This window comes from Camelus ferus, chromosome 8 (genome assembly GCF_009834535.1).
Source record: "Camelus ferus isolate YT-003-E chromosome 8, BCGSAC_Cfer_1.0, whole genome shotgun sequence".
Classification (NCBI taxonomy): Eukaryota; Metazoa; Chordata; class Mammalia; order Artiodactyla; family Camelidae; genus Camelus; species Camelus ferus.
Genome location: NC_045703.1, coordinates 67,921,381 through 67,941,638, shown reverse-complemented (window position 1 = coordinate 67,941,638; position 20,258 = coordinate 67,921,381). Strand labels below are relative to the sequence as shown.

At 39.6% G+C, this 20,258-nt stretch overlaps 1 protein-coding gene across 3 annotated transcripts in view; it reads right to left on the bottom strand.

Moving 5' to 3' along the window:
* MAP3K4 (mitogen-activated protein kinase kinase kinase 4) overlaps positions 1-20,258 on the bottom strand; it is a 103,358-nt gene that overhangs the window by 52,869 nt on the left and 30,231 nt on the right. For all 3 annotated transcript variants that reach the window (XM_032485300.1, XM_032485298.1, XM_032485299.1), the window contains exons 2-3: positions 18,727-18,917; positions 7,271-8,631 (exon numbers count right to left, since the gene is read on the bottom strand). In XM_032485300.1, the coding sequence (XP_032341191.1) occupies positions 7,271-8,631; positions 18,727-18,917 (1,552 nt within the window). The remainder of the gene's footprint in view (positions 1-7,270; positions 8,632-18,726; positions 18,918-20,258) is intronic.

Below are 20,258 nucleotides of genomic sequence, written 5' to 3'. Positions count from 1 at the left end.
AATATATATGTAAGCTATATATATATAATAAACATGGATATGTATCTGAAAAAAATGAACACTAATTTGAAAAGATACACGTACCCCAATGTTTACAGTAGCATTATTTACAATTGCCAAGATATGGAAGCAACCTCAGTGCCCATCAACAGACGAAGGAATAAAGAAGAATAGGAATATATATATATATATATATACACAATGGAATACTAGTCAGCCATAAAAAGAATAAAACTTTGCCATCTGCAGGAACATGGATGAACTTGGAAAGCATTAGGCTAAATGAAATAAATCAGCCAAAGAAAGACAAATACTGTGTGATATCACTTATGTGTGGAATTTAAAAAACACAACAAACTAGTGAATAGAACAAAAAAGAAGCAGATTCACAGATATAGAGAACAAACTATTGGTTACCAGTGGGGAGAGGGAAAAGGGGGAGGGGCACGATAGGAGGAGGGGATTAAGAGGTATAAACTATTCCGTATAAAATAAGCCACAAGGGTATAGTGCACAACATGGGGCATAAAGGCAAGATTTTATAATAACTATAAATGAAGTAGAACCTTTAAAAATTGTGAATCGCTATATTGCACACTTGTAACAAACAATATTGTACATCAACTATGCGTCAATTAAAAAAAATAACTCCCTCCATATGGCATAAATAAATAAACAAGTTGGGGTGGCTTTTTAAAAAAGTTTTGTGTAACTTTACTAATGAAATCAGACAAGTGATAATTAGAGCAAATCAAAAAATTAATTGTGACAATTGTGTTAATAAACACTGACCTTGAAGGCAGGGATAGGGGAGACTGTAGCCTACTTAGTGTTTCCAGTGGACTGACTCACAACTGCACTGGTGATCATCTGGTTTCATAAAAGGACGTTGGAGATTAAAAATGGCAGTGCTCATGTCCTACCTCGAGAGATTCTGATTTGCCTTGTATCCAAGAAGGGCACAGGTATGTGCATTTTTAAAAGCTCCCTGGGTAATGCTGATGTGCAGCCAGGTTTGGACACCATTCACACAATTTAAAGGCTGGTATCCCCTGAATCCTGGGTTTGAATCCCCCCAACAATCTATAGCTTCTGTAACTTGGGGCAACTGACCTACTCTCCTTACTGGAAAATACAGAAATAGCGACACCACTTCATTTGGTTGTTGCATGTAGCGCGCAGTAATAAGACTCAATAAATGGTAGCCGTTATTATACATATCCTAGTTTCTACATGCTTTGAATATTCTGAATATAAAAGGCAGTCTCTTCAGGGTTTCTTGTGCCTATAGGAAAAAATAGCATGATTATTGTTAGATCCAAAGACAAACAATATTTCATTGGCCACTAACCTTACAATAATTACATGATCATTCCTAATTTAAAAAAAGTTATTAATAAACTAACCAAAAATCTTCCTAGATTTTGGAGTAACACGCATGGTAATATACAAAGTCAAATAGCTAATTTTTTTGTATACTACGTTAAAATGTAATTTTTCATTTTATCTTTTGCATCTTCTGAAAATATATAGATTTCATAAGATAAAGCAAAAAGGAATAAACATAAAATAACCATATCACAATCAATGACTCAAATATTTTATGGGTATTTAACATTGCAAATGCACAAAACCCAAAGAACTATACAACACCAAGAGTGAACTTCACAGTATGCAAATTTTAAAAATGTCAGTTAGGGCACCAGGGAACCCCAGGAGGGAACACAGACTGAGACAAATGAATTAGCTATTTTACAAATGAATCCTATAACCTCACTGAAGAAGGTGGAGGAAAAGGTGCTGTCCTAACTTTGGAAAACTGTTCTGACTCTAAGGTTAAAGACAAAAGGTAATGTACTTAAAATTGAACACTGTACTCTAGTTGGTAAACTTAGTCCTCACAGGGGTACTGGTTAGCAATTCTGAAACTAGTTTACATGTCTACTAGGGCTGCACAAATATATAAATACGCTGCAGTAATGGGAGCCGCATTTCACACTGCAAGAGAAGTAAGTTACAAACAAAGGAGGAGGGCTAGGAGGAAACCAGTGGTGCTGGATTACAGCCAGAGACATCAGTATGTACTCAAGTTTATTTTTAACAGATAGACAAACAGGTAGAAAGAAAGACACAGAAGTATCCATACATGGGTTAGAAGACATACCTAGATTTTCTATCACCGAGAGGACCTAGAGGCAATGACACCCCAATAGTAACAAACGCATCCAGTGCCCACATCTTCATTTCTAAATACCAGTCTCCAATAAAAGGAACCAGAGCTCCTTCAAGAAACAGCTGATTTCAGGACTGGAACAGGGAAAATGCAAGATGATGCCAAAAAGTAAAAAACTCCTGAAAAAGCAAACCAAAAGCAAAACCACACACACAAAACGATGGGGACATGTCAAAAGGATACAGAAGCCACCTGAAAGAGCTCCAGTGACTAAAGCAGGAACAATCTGAGCAACAAAATAAATAACAACAGTATTAGACTATAACCCAAAATTAAAAATAAACATTTATGAGTAATTTACATATGATTTTTATAAGCAGAAAACAATCTGGTTATACCTTGAATAACAATGAGCAACAAATGAACAAATGGCAAAAATATGTGTGGGTGGGGGAGGGGAGGGAGAAAGAGGGAGGTGGGGGAGGGAGATATAAATAGACATTTAATGTGATGCAGTGTGAACAAAGCTTTCAGTGTCGCCTATCTTCTTCCCCATTTATTCATTCAATCACTTCTTTATGTCAGTATGGACACAGACTTCCAACTAATATATGTAGATACTCCCCACCCCTGGAGGTGGAGATTAATTCCCCTCCCCTTGACTGTGGGTTGCTCTTGGTGACTCACTTCCAAAGAACAGAGCACGGAAAGGGAAAACTGGTCACTTGTGGAGGAACCTGGAAGACACCGTACTAACCAGGTGGTGAAGGGTAACATCAGCAGTGACAGTAAAGCCATGAAGGAGCCCCAACCGTGCGCTATTCACACCCAAGCCCATTACTCCAGCCCATCATGAGAAAACATCCGACAAATCCAAAGGCAGGAACACTCCACAAGCTGTCCAGGTCGTGAAAAATACGGAGAAACTAGCACAGATCAGAGACTAGGAAGACATGTAGACTAAATGCAATGGAGTGTCCTTGACTGGATCCTGGAACAGATAAGGGACATTAGTGGAAAAACAAAAACCCAAGTAATATCTATAATTTAATCAACAGTATTTTGTACCAATGTTAGTATATTAATTTTGACAAACGTACCAGAGTTAAGTGAGATTAGAGGATGAAGAGCATATGAAAACTCTGTATAATCTTTGCAAGTTCCCCCAAAATTTAAAATTATTCCAAGATTACAAGTATATTTAAAAAAAAAAAAGAATGCAATTGCATGGGGGTAGATTTGACACTAAGGATAAATCTTTTATATATGTTTACATGGTCTCTTGTTTTAATTTTTAAGTGAAGTGAACTGTAAATAATATAACAAAACTCACAGCACAGTAACTACTGGGAAGGACACCCAGAAACTGCTAGACTGAGATAACGCCTAATAATTTTTAAGGAAGGTTGGGAAGGCTTACTCTACAAGCAGGTTCTGATGAAGAAGGAGCTGGAATTGGGAGCTAGAAGATCTCTGTCATAAAGGGACACCAGCACATACTATCACGAAACAGCTATCGGATACAGTCGTGCCTAAGACTTGAGATCAGCCACACTTAGATTAGACAAATTGAGATTATAGCAAAGTGGGAGAAATAAGTAGGAACAACGAGATCCTGGGATACTCTAAATATTAAGAAAATAAGAAAATCAGGAACTAAATGAGTAAGCATGAAAAATAACTGCTAGGATCATCTCTGGGTCCAAAAACAAGGAGGAAAAAAAACGTTTTCCCTCACTTTTGACTTTTACATAATGTCCTTGCTTCCACGAATACAGCTTTGGCTGACGTTGTTAGCTCAGTTACCAGGATTTTCGTAAGTATTTGATGGCCTGAGACTCTCATTTTAGCAGTTTCTCTAGATAAGTATTTTCGAGATCGAAATAATCATCTTACAAAGTGAACTTGGGAAACTAAACCCATTTGTTAGTCAGAGACTGTGTATGTAATTAGAAAACATGTTCTGAGAAAACGAATTCACAGAAGCTGGGGAGCTACAACGGTATCTAATTTTGAACAAACCATTAAGGCTATTTATGATACTCTTATTATTAAAACAAATTGCAAATAGCTTTTTTAGTATCACTAGTTATAACTTTTTAATTAAAAGATTTTAAAATGTAGTAATAACTTTTTAGAGGAAAACTGTTTTATAAAGCATGCTTACAAGCCAAGGGGAATTAAATATTAGATCATCTTATTTATAAACACAGGTTACAAGTAACCTAATAAGAAGTAAAAATATAAAGTCACAGACAAAAATCAAATATCATATTTCTTTCCTACAAAATCCTTCAACTAAATCCATTGCTATTGTCACATAAGCCATAAAAACTGTGCAAAATAGAAGATATGTATTGGGTACAATCTGCAGTACCAGTTGGTCAAGATGTTTTTAACAATTAAGAATGAAAATTTAATTGTCCTCAAACCTAAAAGGTTATCCGCTGCTTAAAATGTATGCCCTTAAAAATGCATGATTACTTGGCAAAGATCAAAAGGTAAAAATACATTTTAAAAATAAAAATAAAAACTTGTCTAGCCCATAGTGACTTATAGCTAGCTTCAAGGAAAAAAACTGTTGATAAAACTTCTAAGAAAAAAATAGTTTATATTTGACTTCTTTACCATTTTAGTATTTATACAGATATATTTTTAAGCCTTACAACAACCCTGTGAGGTAGGTAGGAAAGTATTATTTATACCTATTTTACAAATGCAAGACATAGAGTCAGAAAGATTAGTCATTTACAAAGTTATGTGGTGAGAAAGAAAGAGCCACATCGAGGAATGAAATCCAGTTATTTGACTTCAAAACAGTGGCTCTTTCCCGGACACATTTAATAAAAAGACTAGAACAAAGCAAATCCAGAAGGGGAGTGCACATATATCCATATATATAAACATACACTTCCCCTTATAGAAATTAGGTTCCTGAAATAGGAATGAAAATAAAGCCTTACTTTCCCACTGAGTTAATTACAATTTGGAGGCTTATCTTTCATTAATATGGATTAATCTCCAATACAGAAGAATTTTAGCTCTTGGTTACTCTTTCATTATTTGACAAACACCATTTTACAAACCAAAATTTAAAACAAGAACTATTTCTGCACTTTTTTTTTTGGAAAAGCAATCTCAAATAATTCTAATAAACATCTTTAATTCACATACTTCATAAGCTTTGAATTTATATGCGTTTCTTTTTTTCTATAATAAGGATACATTTCTCATTCAGTTAAATCTCAACTGGTCGAACCTGAAGAACACAACTCTGACAGGATTTCAAAACTGTGAGTTCTACACTGCTAGGTAGTGGGCCCGTACTCAGTCTTCGTTTCACCCCAACACACCTAAGGGGCGCAAAGCGCTCCTGCTAGCGGCAACGACTCACTGCCAAAGGTGGTCCAAGGATGGGAAGGCAATTTGGGGGACGGCACGTAAAGCAGTTTTAAGAAGCCCCGCCCCTCCGCCCCGTCACCCCCAGCCCTCACCACGAGCCCTTCTCTCCTACGAGAACCAATGAATCAAAGTTGAGACAATAATGCTAGAGCTTTTTCATTGATATTAGCTCAAAAACAGTGCTTTATAATAAAAATTAATCAGTCCTGGCTTGTCCACAGGTGTCCCTGAGGAGAACCACTTCAGCCAAAAGCCTAAACCAAAGTAAGTTACTTATCATCTGAAGCATATGTCAAATCTTTACTATGTATCTGGTTTTGCTCTACTGACTCTGAAACTTGCACTCTAAGAAATTCTTATCATAAAATAGTTATTCATGGACTACAAGGGAAAAAACTCATTTGCCCCAATAAAAAAAGTATATAAAAGATCATTCTCAGAGTCAAAATACTGCTTAAAGAAAATTCATTTTTTGAAATTTCTAATCAAAATAATACTCCAAGTAAACTAACCTCTTACCACTACAAAGTATTGATTCATTCTGTAAACACCTGGCTATATTATGTGAAGGCCTGACCCCTTCTCCTAAGGGATCTGACTAGCAAATTAAAAATAAAAATCTTGCAGATTAAGGTTCTCTTCTGATGTTTCCCATCTTAAAGAATAACTTCTGTTTTATCATCTGACTCCAAACTAAGCCAGACTGTGTAATAAACTGAAATTTTAAAAAATTAAAAGTATATACATACGTATGTGGATAGCTATTAAAATTCAGAATCACAGCCTAGCCCAGGCAATCAGGGATCTCAAAGATCTGGGTGCTTTTGCAACCTGCAAACCCACCACAACAGGAAACTGCTTTTATTCTTTTATTCTCAAGAAAAACATCCGACAATATGCCCCCTTCCAGTTTCACCACCCTTACCGGTAAAGAATTTCTGAGATACCAAGTGATCAAAACCAAATCTGTAATATGGACTATTCTGAAACCACTTCCTCTAGTAGGCATATTCCTCTCATAAAAATCTTCACTTATCAAAATACTCCATTTGATAATAATTAGTACTTCCCGTAAACTTCCACCATCTATGCTAATCACATTGCCCTTACCAGACAGCGTATACTTTCTGTCCTTTGATCATTCTTATGCTTCTCTGTAATTCACTTCTCTTTAAAATCCAGTGACCAAAACTGGATGTGCTACTCAAAAGCAAGCAAGCTACTGAAAAGACTAGAGGAAGAACTATATCCATGACCTTGGATGCCATACTCACTTAAAAATATTTTAGCATCATGTTGACTTTTTTACTGACTCATATTCAGCTTGTGGTCACCCATGATTGTGGCTTTCTTCCCTCTTTATTTATAACTAGACTGTCCTTCTCCATCCTATATTTAAACGGTTGGATTCTCTCCCTCCACCCACTTAATCCACTAAATTTCATAGTTTTCATAGATCCATTTCCCCATTTATCACAATACTTTATAGAAATGTTTAAATCTGCAATTTACAATGACTACCATTTATGCCTTAAAAATATCAAGACTATGAACACAATATTGTGAATCAACTATAACTCAATAAAAAAAAAAGCAAGACTATTGAAGTACATATATAACATAACATACATTGTAATTTACAAGTAACAGTAAACTAAGGACAAGATCAGACTACATGGCCTACCGGAAACCTACCTCCACTGGACGGTCGCTCTTTACCAGTGCTATACGTGCCCTTTGCAAGGAACCATCCATCAGCTTGTGAAGTCTCAAAATTAACTTTCTCAACCCCATCTGCTTCAGTGCTTTGTCTACAAACGGTCTATAAATAGAAGTCAGACAATGTCTACCAAAGCCTCCTTCTGTGCTGCAGTCTGGTGTCCCCCAGCCCAGAGAATCGTCCTCAGATTCAAGCCTCTCGAGCTTCTTAGTTATGCAGTCCTGTGACTGGCTGTTGAAACTGTTGTCAACAGGCTGCCTGGTTTCTGGTCCCCCTGGGTCAGAGCTGTGTTCTTCTTCACTCTCATCTGGACTACTTTCCAACTCTTTCAGTTCTCCTTCTGTGTCATCGCCCTCATCTTCTGGCTCGTTGCCTTTGGATGATCGCGGGGAAGGGATTTCAAACACTGGCCAGCCAATGTCTGATAAATTCTTGATGCCCAGAACAGTACCCATAATCCTTAGTTTCTGATTTAAGTCTTTTGTGATGTTTAACCACAAACAGAGTGCCTGCACCCTGTCCTGGAAGTCTTTTGCAGCATATTTTTCGTAGTCCTTTTGAAGAGCCTGCAATGATGGATAAAGTGCTTCTATGTACTCCAGCAGCTCCATTATCCGTTTTACCTGCTCAAATGACACCCGTTGGCGCTGGAGATGCTCATGGTATGTTGAGTAACCCACAACCTTTGTTCCATGAGGGGCTCTGCACTGCCCTTCTACTGAAGTACCATTAAAACTGGCTCCATTTCTAACAAAGGCAAAGCTCCCATAATTAACTTTGAAAGTAAGGATTTCATTGATAATGTCTGGGATGTCTTGGCGGGCTGTATATAAAAAGAGGTCCTGGTCGTTAATGGTCCGTCCCGCATGCCAGGCTTGTAGCTCTAACCAGATCAGTTCGTTAGATCGGTTAAACCAGAAAGCAGATGTATTTTCCTGTCCTCTTTGCTCCCTGTCCTTCTTCTTTGAGACTGAGGTAAGCTTAAGCAGAAGCCGCAGAGTTTCAAAAAATTTTAAGCGATCTGCTGGACAGTCTGTCCTAGAAGTCTGCCGGGCAGTCCTGGCTATGGGCATGGGCACAGACACTGGAAGCTTAGCGTTGCTGCAGCCCAGACTGAGGTAAGGCTTGTTGAGATCCACGTCTGGAATTGACTTCTTGGGCAAAGACCCAGCCACCGAGTCCAGCATGAAGGAGCACTGCACGTTCTTCTTATGGTCGCGCTCTGTCGTCCTGAGAGCCGCTCGGATCTTCTTCTGCTTGTAGCTGTATTCTTCCACATTCTCCACAGTTTTTCCAGTGTCTTTATGTGGAGGCTGGTTTGGTGCATTCATTTTCTCTATTAAAAAAAATAAACAGAACATTATGTTACTGTAAAATATGAAGCTATTCTCAATACTTTCAGTTAAGACTGATATTCACATGGACTTGTATTGTCAGGCTATTATTAAAGAAAATAATCATATCATATGCTGAAAATTAAAGGAATACACACACAAAAATATCTCTCTAAATTTTTTAAAAGAATTTACCCATTTTACCTGTTACATAATACTTGCTATATTCTCCACTACTAACCTGAAACCAGCTGTTTACCTCTCTACAACAAAGTGCAGTTATCCAGGTAGTCAAATCTTCACAAGTTATCACCTTACTCTTAAGAAGGGAGAATTAGTATGGCAGATCTGACAGAAACCTGATTTAGAAAACACATCTGATTTCTGCCTTTGCCATGAACTAAATGTATCAACTCAGCAAATCACTTAAATTTTCTCAGTCACTTTTCTCATTTATAAAATCAAGTAGATTGAGGAAAGAATCCTTAAGGCACCATAAAATCATTCTCATAAAACACTGAAACAGATGATAAGCAAAAATATTCACCTTAACTTGTTCTATTCCTTAATTTCTTCTTTGCCACAAACAAATGAGCAAAAACATGTTAAATTTAACATTAAGAAAACTGAAGACATATACACCAATTTTGTATAGTTTGCTAGTCTATCATACTGGCACATAAAAATCATTCAAAATTAATACGAAGAAAGTAAACACGACATTTTTCCTTCAAACAACCATAAAAAGTTCTGTTAACTTAATTCCCAAGCTTTGAAATAAACACACACCTGCCTTCCTGGCTGGCATTTCCGACGCTGCTCACAGCCCCTACCTTCCTGACACCCCTGCGTCCTCTGCTGTTCTAGACACAGCAGTCTGGGTTCTCGTCCACTTCCTAAGTCGCTCCTTTTCAAATCCCCCCCCCACCCCAGGAACTTTGCTCAATCCATAAAAAGTTTATGTTTCTCAAGTTCTACCCTTAGATCTCTTCAGTCTCACTTTCGTCTCCCGGGGTGACCTTCTTCACCACCACTTCCTACACTGATAACGCCCAAACTACAGCACCATCCCAACCTCCTTCTGCACTCAAGGCAGAGTGAATACTTCGTTCAGTGAATCTAGGACTCACGTTTAGATTCTAATACCTCTGAAATTAGAATATGTTTTCTAATCAATGGTTGTTTGATAAGCCACTTTTAGGAAAATATTCACCAACATATTTCATCTACATTTTCCTTTATATATATGCGCAAGAGTAATAAATGGTTTTTAAAAATCTGTATTTAAATATCAAGAAGTGTAAGAGTTCCTTAAATAAATAAAAAGTAAAAATTCTAAGAACACACTGTGTCATCAATTGTAAGCATTTTTTCTTAGTATGTATTATATATGCCTTTAGATTTAATGAAACAGGGTATATTTATATGCTTACAGACTAATATACCCAAAATCAATTCACCAAAGAAAATTTAAATCAATTCACCTCCAAATCAATGGAAATTGATACATCACTAAAACAACATAATTTAAGCTTAAAATATACTTAAGCTCCACTCTTGCTACCATATTAAAAAATATACATATATATTTATCTATCAATAATATATTTGTGATGAAGAAAGGAAAACCTAAAAGTATTTTCTAACAATTGGTGACTAGATAGTCTCTATAAAATCGTAAGGGACCTGTCAGTTAAGGGAGATCTGAGATGCAAGAAGGTGCTGGAAGAAGATACACAGGAATCTTCCCAAGTCCTTTATACTCACTCTGACATGAGTAATAAACCTTTAATAATACTCAAAATCCCATTACTAATAGACAGGTTTGTTTGTTTAGCTTTCTATTAGTACTGAATCCCTTTGCAATTAACAAAAAGTCAAATACAGAGTTTCTGGAAAGGAGAATGGATCAAAAGTATATAGAATGTTTTATACAAACTTTAATTACAGTACTACAAAACTAGTTCATAATAACGTAAGACTAATGGAACATCTGAGCTCCCAAGTGTATAAATAAATTAAATGGTGTGAGTTCGTAGTACTGTTAAAGCAAACCTCCTAAGTAGTTACTTTTTCCTTTGTCCAATCACCAATAATTCCTGCCAAATTAGAAAAACATGAAAGGAAAAGAAACAAAAATGTATACTGAAAAAGAACCAAATGCAAACAAGTTCATTTGTTTAAATAAATGTAAGAAAATCAGCTGAATTCCCCACAATTCACACCTAGAAATGGCTCTTTAGAAAATGTATAAAATGTATTTTTATCAAGTCCTTGCAATTCTTATGTTCTTCCACACACGTATTGCCAAATTCAGAACACCTGCCTTCCTCGATCTCTCAAATGAGAAAGTAGAAACAAATATCTGCTCTTTCCTTTAAATGTGAGATGATTTTTAGAGCAATGATGTACTGGACTATCAAAGAATGTCAGCAATCTGAAGGGACTTAGAGATCTTCTAATTCAAGGTTCTCAAATTTCAGTAAACATTAAGAATCACTCAGGCAGCTACTCACCTGAGTCTGCCCATTCGCCTCTAAACAGCATCCTATCACTTAATAAATCCTCACTTTAAAAAAAAAAATCCACACTTTACTTCTTTGAGGAGAAAAAAAATAAATCACTCAGGTTCTTGCTAAAATGCAGATTCCTGGTCCCAGTCCCGGTCTCTCTGATTCAACCTGGCTAGAATGACACATTTTGGGAAACGTTACTTTATTCAATCCCCTCATTTGCGAGGTAAGGGCTTTACAGAAAGTGTCATACAGCTCACAAGAGCACTGTGATGAAGATTATGACAGAGCACGGACAGTCAGACAGATGGTAAACGGTAGGACAGGGATCTCAACCCGTGTTTGTGCCATCACACCACCTCTACATCTGTCAAAACTGCTCATAGGGCAGTTCTGACTGACCAAGGAAAACTTAAGATACTGAGAGCCACAAAAGACAGATTCCGGTGGGCTAAGTAATCTGTAGACACCATAAATAAGACCAAGTCCTTGACTGGGGGCCTTCAAGAATGGATTCAGCTTAAATAAGGGTAGCAAGGAAGGCAAGAGAATATTTTAAGCCAGAGAATAAAAGTATGAAAAGACACAAAGACATACAAGAAGAGAGTCTGGCTGGAATTAGTGAGTCTGCATGTATATGGGTAGCCTGGGAGTATAAATCAGAACCCTGAAAGTCAGGCTGAGCTTGGACTAAAGCGCTGCAATACAGAGTCCACTCTGGGCCACAATGAACGTTTCTCTAACTGCACAGATTGAATCTGACTTGTGAGTATTTCACAAGCTCAATTTTATAGCAGTTATACTTCTTCAAGGAAAAAAAAAAACTTGCTAATCTCACTATTTGAGCAAAAAACAACACACATTTACTCACACACCCACACCTTGAAGTATTTGTCAATGACAGAGATTAACGTGTATGTACGTACAAATTCCAGTGTAACTATTTCTATCATCTGGCTACTGCAATATTACATTACTGCTGCAAAATAGAGCTGATAACGATTATAAAGGCAGATTCGCCCTAAAAAGTGCTTTGGTTTGGGTGTCTTGATCCTTATTTAACCTACTGACACTATGAGATGAACTGGATTTACTTCCTTCTGCCACATTAGAAAAAATTAAAACTTAAGGAGCAGATAGTTTGTCTCTTTCTTAAACCGCCTTAAAAAGAAACAGCTACACATGGGTAATTATTGTCCAAACTTACCAAAATTTTAATTGTTGTAATTTAGTAGTTATTTACCATTATACAAAAATATGATCTTAAATAACCCCACAGCTAAATTCTGTTACTCATCAAAGTTTGAAATCAAGCCTGATCAGTGAGCTTATTCAAGAGCTAAACTCATACATTACATCAGTGAGGATGTCACATAGCTGGTATTTTTTAGGTAATAAAAAGCTAACTCTCTTTACCTAGATATCATAACATCGTTATATATTTATCACAGCTTCTAAAAGCAGAAGTTAATATTTTGAAAGCAAAAATATCTTTAACATTCCCAGGGAAACAAAATCAGGAAAATGGAAAACTCGAATGAAGTAGTTTTAAACACATCTAACTGGCAATTGTTTTAAAGTCCCTCAATACAAAGAAACACAACATCATGGGCGATGGTGACCTCACCTTTGTCCTACATCCCTAGGCTCCTCTGCTCAGTCCTCTCCCAAGCCGACAAACACCGACAATATTGATTTGAACTTCCCTGTCTTGCGCATACTCATATTATGCATGGAGATCACAATGGATGACACAGCAAGCCCTTCTGCAGAACTTCTTGAGTCTACTTGCAGGAAATTCTCTAAAGTCTACTCCCAAAAGTGTGTTTGCTTGGGTCAAGGATATAACTAATCTCAATTTGGCTGTGTTAACAAATCAGTTTCCCACGGGGATTGAGACAACTTACTCTCCCACCAGCCTTGTAGGAAAGCTGCCATCTCCTCATGTCTTTGCTAGTATTCGACACTGCTCACTGGGGGGTAGTAAGTGATGGAAAGAAAACCACAGGCCCTAAATGGGGTCACCTGCATGCTGAAAGCCCACGATGGCAAGCCTAGATTTCATACATTACCTAACTGCAGTTCCAATCTCTCCAAGAGAAGTAATCTTAGTCGAACAGTCTGGAATTTTGTGGTCAATACCAATAAAGTAATCTGTCAAGCAGGCCCTTTCTATGCCCCAGAGGAAGAGGTAATCTGCATGATGCAGTCCCTGCCATCCCCTACTTCATCCTCATAAAAAAGATGCCCTGGCCTAAAAACAGCCCTTCTTTCCTTTGGCTAACAGCTCCCTTCCCCACCTTTCTGCCTGTACAAAGCCCTACCGTTTCTGCACAGCCGCTCAGAGTGCCCTGCTAGCTGCGAGATGAGATGGTTCCTGATACATGAATAAAGCCCATTAAATCTTCAAATGTACTTGGCTGAATTTTGTTTTTTAACATAAGAAATATATTTGGGTTTTGTCTAGGTTCCTGGCACAGAGCTTCTAAAACCCTTGGAATTTCCTGACAGAAGTGTCTTTATTTATTCATAAGGAGCCCTTTTCAATCATACCAAAATTTATGCTAAAGAGGCAACTTAGGGTGGGGCCCCCAGACAGCCTCAGGATGGGCTGGTCAAGGAAAGAGCAAGATTAGAGCAGGAACTCTCAGCCCCACCCACCAACCAGACCTCCCAGGAAGAGGTGGGAGGTTGGGGGCGGGGTCTGCAGATTAATATCCATAAAAAGTCTGGAACAAGGAGATCTGATGAGTTTCTAAGCCAGGGAACACATCAAGGCACTAGGAGGATTGTGTTCTGGAGAGGGTGTGGAAGCTCCATGTCCCACACCTTGCCCTATGCATCTCTTCCTTTGGGCTGTTTCTGAGTCCTTTATCATAAACAGATAAGCATCAGTAAAGTGTGCTCCTGAGTTCTGTGAGCAGCTCTCTCATGGGACCCCTCAATGGATAGCCAGTTGGTCAGAAGGCTACCTGGTACTAAATTTCCAATTATAAAAATGTGTCTATAGCAACAGCAGTTAGTGGCTCTGAGCCTATGAGAATAGGAATATTTAAAGAATCACAGAATCAGTTCAAGAAAATGGCTACCATCACTAAGGAGAAGTGTTAGTGGCTACTCTCGCCTCCTTTCACCACACGGTGCCCTCAGTTACCTGTGTGTGTCCTTACATTCCTTCAGGGATGCTCCTGATGGTACCTCCATTTATGGAGCAGAGAGGCTGGAGGGTGCACAGAGCACGACTGACCAAAACGCCACAAAGCTTTCCATGCAGGTGGGAGCAATTCTCTCAAGATAACTAAAGAAGCACACCTCCGGGTGCTGATGCCTGTGCAGTCCCCTCCCACCTGAACTCTGCTGGGCCCTGTGCAGCCAGAAGAATGCAGCAGAAGTGATGCTATGTGACTTCCCAAGCTAAGTCATAAGAAGCTTACACATTACACCTCGATCTCTCAAGACACTTGCTCTGAGGGAAGCCAGCTGCCATTTAAGAAGTCAATTACCTAGAGACCGTATGCTGTGAGGCAAGCCAGGACAGCCACGTGGATGTCACCTGGGAAAACGAATGATGCCAGCAGCTCTCAGCCCAGGGGCCAGAGTCAGTGAAGGAGCTGTCTAGGACATCAGAGACCCAGCAGACACCAAGCGGAGAAGAACTGAGGGCCCAGCCTATGACAGCACCTCCAGCAGCTGAGCTGCTTCAGCCAGGGCTCCAGACATCAAGGGGCAGAGACGAGCTGTGCCCGGCCTGAACACCTGAGCCCCAGGACCGTGAGCACAATACAATGCGTGTGCCTTCATATCACTTAAGTTTAGGGTGGTTTGTTACAAAGCAATAGATAAGCAGAAAATGCAAATATTATTGGTGACATTAATTAAAAAGATGAGTTCAACTCTGATTGCAGTTGTAAGATGAAGAGTATGATTCAGGGAGCCTCTGCTTGTTGCAGTGAGAAAGAAATAATGCACCAGTCCACATTTCCTTGGAAAACTTTTAACATAAATCTGACCAGTCTAATTCTTAAAAAGCCCTTGAAAATACTGAGAGGTCAATATAGTAGTATGAATCACAAATGTGTCTTAAATACTCGTCTCCCCGATTCAGCCTTCAGGTCACAGCACAAATGTCTCTTGTCCCAGAAGTCTCCCTGGGCCAGGCCCTCTCCACCCTCTCCTGGGGGCGCCCGCAGCAGCCCTCCTCCCTGGCCTCCGTCCCAGCTCTACTGCAAGAGATGGCACTGCCTGAGTATCTGCGTGATTCCCACTGGCGACAGGCTACCCACACCGATCACGTACATGCCTACGGGGCCAGCACAATTCTGAGTCAATGGAAAGAAGGAAGGAGAAGTACAGGAGGAGTGGGAGGGAGGAAAGAAGGGAGTGAGAAAAAAGGGTAGGAGAAAGGAAAGAGAGGTAAAGGGAAACAGAAAGGGAGGAAGGGAGGAAAGAAAGGCTCTGTGAATAAGTAACTATGATGGGAAAACACAGAGTGAGAAAAAGGAAAAGGGCTAGAAAGAGCAACAAGAGACGGATAATCCAGACGGGACCCACCCGGGTTGGAGTCCCACCTCCACAGCTTGGCAGCTATGTGACTTGAGTCTAAGGGTCCTGAACACTAAGTAACATTAAACAATGTGATTATTTAATTCTACTTTAAAATTTAAGGCAAGTAGTGAGAAAGAAATCTTCAGCTTACAGTAGTAAGAATGACAGCTAATACCTACTGAACATGTAACTCTTACAACACTGGAAGGCAGATTAATTTACAGATGAAGAGAATGAGACACAGAGGTGGCATATGCAGAAGGGGGCAGAACCAGGATTAGAATCCAGGCAGCCAAGCCTGAGCTCTGTCCACCACACCGCGGAGTCCAGAAGCAGGGAAGTTCTCAAGCGCTGTTGTACCATCACAGCACGAGCGCCCCGCCAGCAGAACGCCAGCCACCACGGGCGCTGCAGGTCCACCTTCTCTCGGTATTCCTGAACGAGAGCGCTGACAAAAACAACTCACCAGACGGCAAGCACATGAAGCCGCTTTCCAATACACCCATGAGCAGGACAGCTAGAAAGAGAAAGCCTAGAAACTCTGTGCCATTTCCTCGATCGTAAATTGGAAAGTAATATACAGAACCTACATCTCATTGGGTTATTGTGATATTAACATATGTATTAATATATCATAATTCATGAAACATTAAGTGAAAAAGGAAGCCAGCTGTAAAATGGTACATATAGGATGATATAGTAGTCGCAACAGAAATACATGAAAGAGGAGACACTACAAGGCACAGACGGTAAAAGCTGCTATTTCTGTATGTTGGGTTCATGGATACTTTCATTTATTTTTGTCAGTATTTTATAAATTCCCTAGAACAAACGTAATCTTTTGCAATAAGAAAAAAATAAATTATTATGAATTTTGGTGTCCTAGGTTTGCTATTAAATGGATAAACAGTAGTCACTAGGACCCCTTCCACAAAAATTCTATAATTTTATGAAATAAACAACTGAAAGAAGTCAAAGAGGAAAGAGACAACTTTCCTTCCTCCTTCCGTCTGCGACACCGCCCAGGACAGTAACAGCTCAAAAAGTATCGAGTGACTGGTTTTCTGACTGATTAGTAAAGACGTACAGTCATCCGAAGTATTGCATTCAGATAAGCTTAATGCCTGCGGCTTGTACTAGGAAGAAGGGCCAAACTGTGCACCAGGAGAATCAGTTCTAAAAATAGTCCTGCCACTATCTCAAGCCTTCCGGCCTTAAGAAGTTGCTTTAAAACTCTGAGCCTCACTTTCTGAATCTATAAAATGGGAGAATTGTGTTCTCAACTCCTGTTCTAAAACAGTGTTAACCAACAAGTGAAGAAAAAACAGATGTCCTACTGGCACCATCTCACTTTACCACCACAGAGCAAGTACGTATCAACTAATACTGATTCAGCAGGAGCTGCTCCACTGACAGCATTTTAGATAAAGAACTTCTACAGGCAGCTGAGAAGTTTCTTTGCGACAATGGATAAGGATTGATTTTAAAGATAACATAATTGCAATGGAAAGCTATACCTTCTACAGAGTGGGGAGAGGGGTGGGAGGGGATAAACTGGGAGTTCTAGATTTGCAGATACTAACTGATACACATAAAATAGATAAACAAGTTCATATGTACAGCACAGGAAACTATATTCAATACCTTGTAGTAACTTACAGTGAAAAAGAATATGAAAGCGGTGTGTGTATGTTCACGTATGACTGAGGCATTGTGCTGTAAACCAGAAATTGACACAGCATTGTAAACTGACACTTCAATAAAAAAATATATATTAAAAAAAAAAGAAAAGAAAGCTATTACTTTCCAAAGAGGGTAAAGACAGGCCACAGGTTAACATCCTGCTACAAAGTTTTAAAAGAAAAGAAAAGAAAAAAATCTTCCCTGTGGAAAGAAAGACTCTTCACTACTGAGAAGTTCCTCCTGGGATGAGATCTCACGCAAGCGAGTAAGCACAATGAAGCCCGTTTCTCTCCCCTCCTCCTTCTCGAGGAAGGGCCAAGACAGGGACGCAGGGTGAGCTTGCCGACGTCACCCACGAAGAGATCAACGTGCGGAAAAAATCTGTGGGAAGAGAAACTCGGCCAAAAAGAGAGGAAGAACGTGGGCTAAAGAAAGGGAGAAACGGACCTGAGTTTGTTCTCAGGAGGGAGAGCATGAGATACGGGGCAATTTCTCAGAGGAGTTGAAGAGTGAAACCCCGATCTCGGACGGTATCGAGGAGACGAGGTCTAGGAAGCTATGGGATCAGTTTTAGGACAAGTGGCTTGCTGAAGTTAACAGAGAAATTCTAAGACCCAGGCTCCAGTGCCCTGAGTTCCACGCCAGAAAGCAGCGTACGAGGCAGCAGCAGGCAGCGCGGGTCAGCTCACCTCCCAGGACGCACAGCTGCGGCGAGCCGGGGGGAAGCAAGACGGGAGACAGCGAACACGCTCAGTCTCTCGGGCAGAACACCACCTAGACAGCGGGAGCCTAAACAGAAGGGCAAGTACAACACAGGGTCTGTCCGCGGTGGGAGGAGGGTGCCACCCAGGCTCCGTGCCGGAGAGAAGGGGCCCTGCTCACCGAGGGCAGCGTCCTGGGCAGGAAGGCTGGCCTGCCCCTCCCAAATTGCCCAACACATCATGTCTGCAAGACGGAATCTAGAAATTTCAGCCTAAGAGATTCAAAGAGTGAAGAAGGCCATCCATCCCGCACGCCAGCAGCTCTCCTGGGTGAGAGCGCCGATGCATCCATATTTGGCCTCGTCCACACCCTATAAGGAAGGCCAACGCCTCACACACTGACTTTAACAATTACTCAGGACAAACCTTGTTATCTCTGGAGAATTATTTTCTCCTTTATTAACAATACTGCTAATGGTAATAATCCAAAAAAAATTTTTTTTAATTTTAAAAGCAGCATAAAATCAAGTTTAAAATAAGAGGAAAAACTAACGTTATCCTAGAAAGGATCTATCAATAGTTAACATGTTATATAAAGATTATATACCAAGCGTGCCACACCCTTCACGTATTGCTTTTTAAGTACAAGATTTACCTTTCAAATTAGCCCGGCTGGCTGGCCTCCCTACACTGTTCCTCTGGTGCTTGGTGGACATGCGTTTCATCTGCCGAGGTGTGCTGGGAGGAGAGGTGCCATACAGATTCTCCGTATTTGTTTCATCTGAGAAGTCCTCTGGGTCAGACTCGGAATTCTTACAAGCTGAATCTCCCAGTGTGTACTCTTGCCTATGAGAGACAATAAGCAGAGAAAACATTCAGTAACATATTAAGTGAATTCAAATTTAAACTACTTAAAATTCCTTTTACGAACTCTCCCTAAAATTTTTCTGTGGATATGCATCCTGCTCAGCCTTGTCACCTCCTCTGTCCGTATTTGTGGACACTCACAAAGAGGACCGCTTTCACTCAAAGGGAGGAACGACTGTGCCTTCCTGCTCTCACCACGAGCACCCCAGGGATAGAACTGATGTGCAGTTTCTGCTGTTTACAGAATTCTTTCTAATGTAAATGAAGTTTAAAATTAAAAATTTAAGGATTCAGAAAAAAAGGGCAAAGGACTAGAAGACACAAATCAGACAAAACTAAGCATCACTGTGCACTCTAGTCAGTGACACGTGCAACTGGTGAGTGGGCAAGTCCTGCTCCTATGTCAGAGTCCACTCCTTTCTTGTCATGAGGCACAGACAGGGCAGAAAGTGCGACCTGAGCAGCAAAGCAGAGAGCACTGGTGACAGATGTTGGGCCAAGGTTTCGGTGTTCTCTGAAAGACTGCAGTGCAGCACTCAGGTGGCGTGTGGGGGAGAAGGATGATGGGGAAGAAGAAAAGGGAAAGAGTTTCTCTGCATCTTCAAAATGCAATCCCTCATTAACTTGGCCTCTGGAAACACATTCGGCCAATTCTCTGTCCCTAGGAGACTTCTCAAATAATACCACTATTTCGATAAAGTTCTATTTTTTGCAAAGCTAACAAAATAAAATTTAATTATACACAATGAGAATAAATACAATTCCAAAAGTCTACCCTATTCTGAATATTCTTTATAAAATACACTTCATATGTTATAAATATAACTCCAAACTATATCCAAGATACAACCAATTTTCTCTCTGATGATTTATATATCCTGTTATAAAATCAAAAACTATTTCAAAATCATGAGGGAAAAAATAAAATTATTAGAATTCAAATTTACAGTACTGAAATCTTTAAAGAATCCCTGCAACAGGTCAAAAACTGATTTTTTAACCAGATAAGAGCACTCTAGATATTGTGGTATACGTGCCCCCACACATGTGCACACACAATCAGACATACAGGTGGGATGTTCTGAAAGCTAACTGAAACAAAGTCGCAGGACAAATATTATTACTTATAGATTAACTTGGAATTTCCTATATCCATTTCTTCGATACTCACTGCAAAAGAGCTGATTCAGCTGATGAAAGACATGGCTATAAACGACCAGGATGCTAATTTCATTTCCATATGGCTTTGTAGTTCTTAGCACAGGCTTTGGAAGACCATAGGCTTTGCGGCATGAGGGCCTTACGTTCAAATCTTGACTG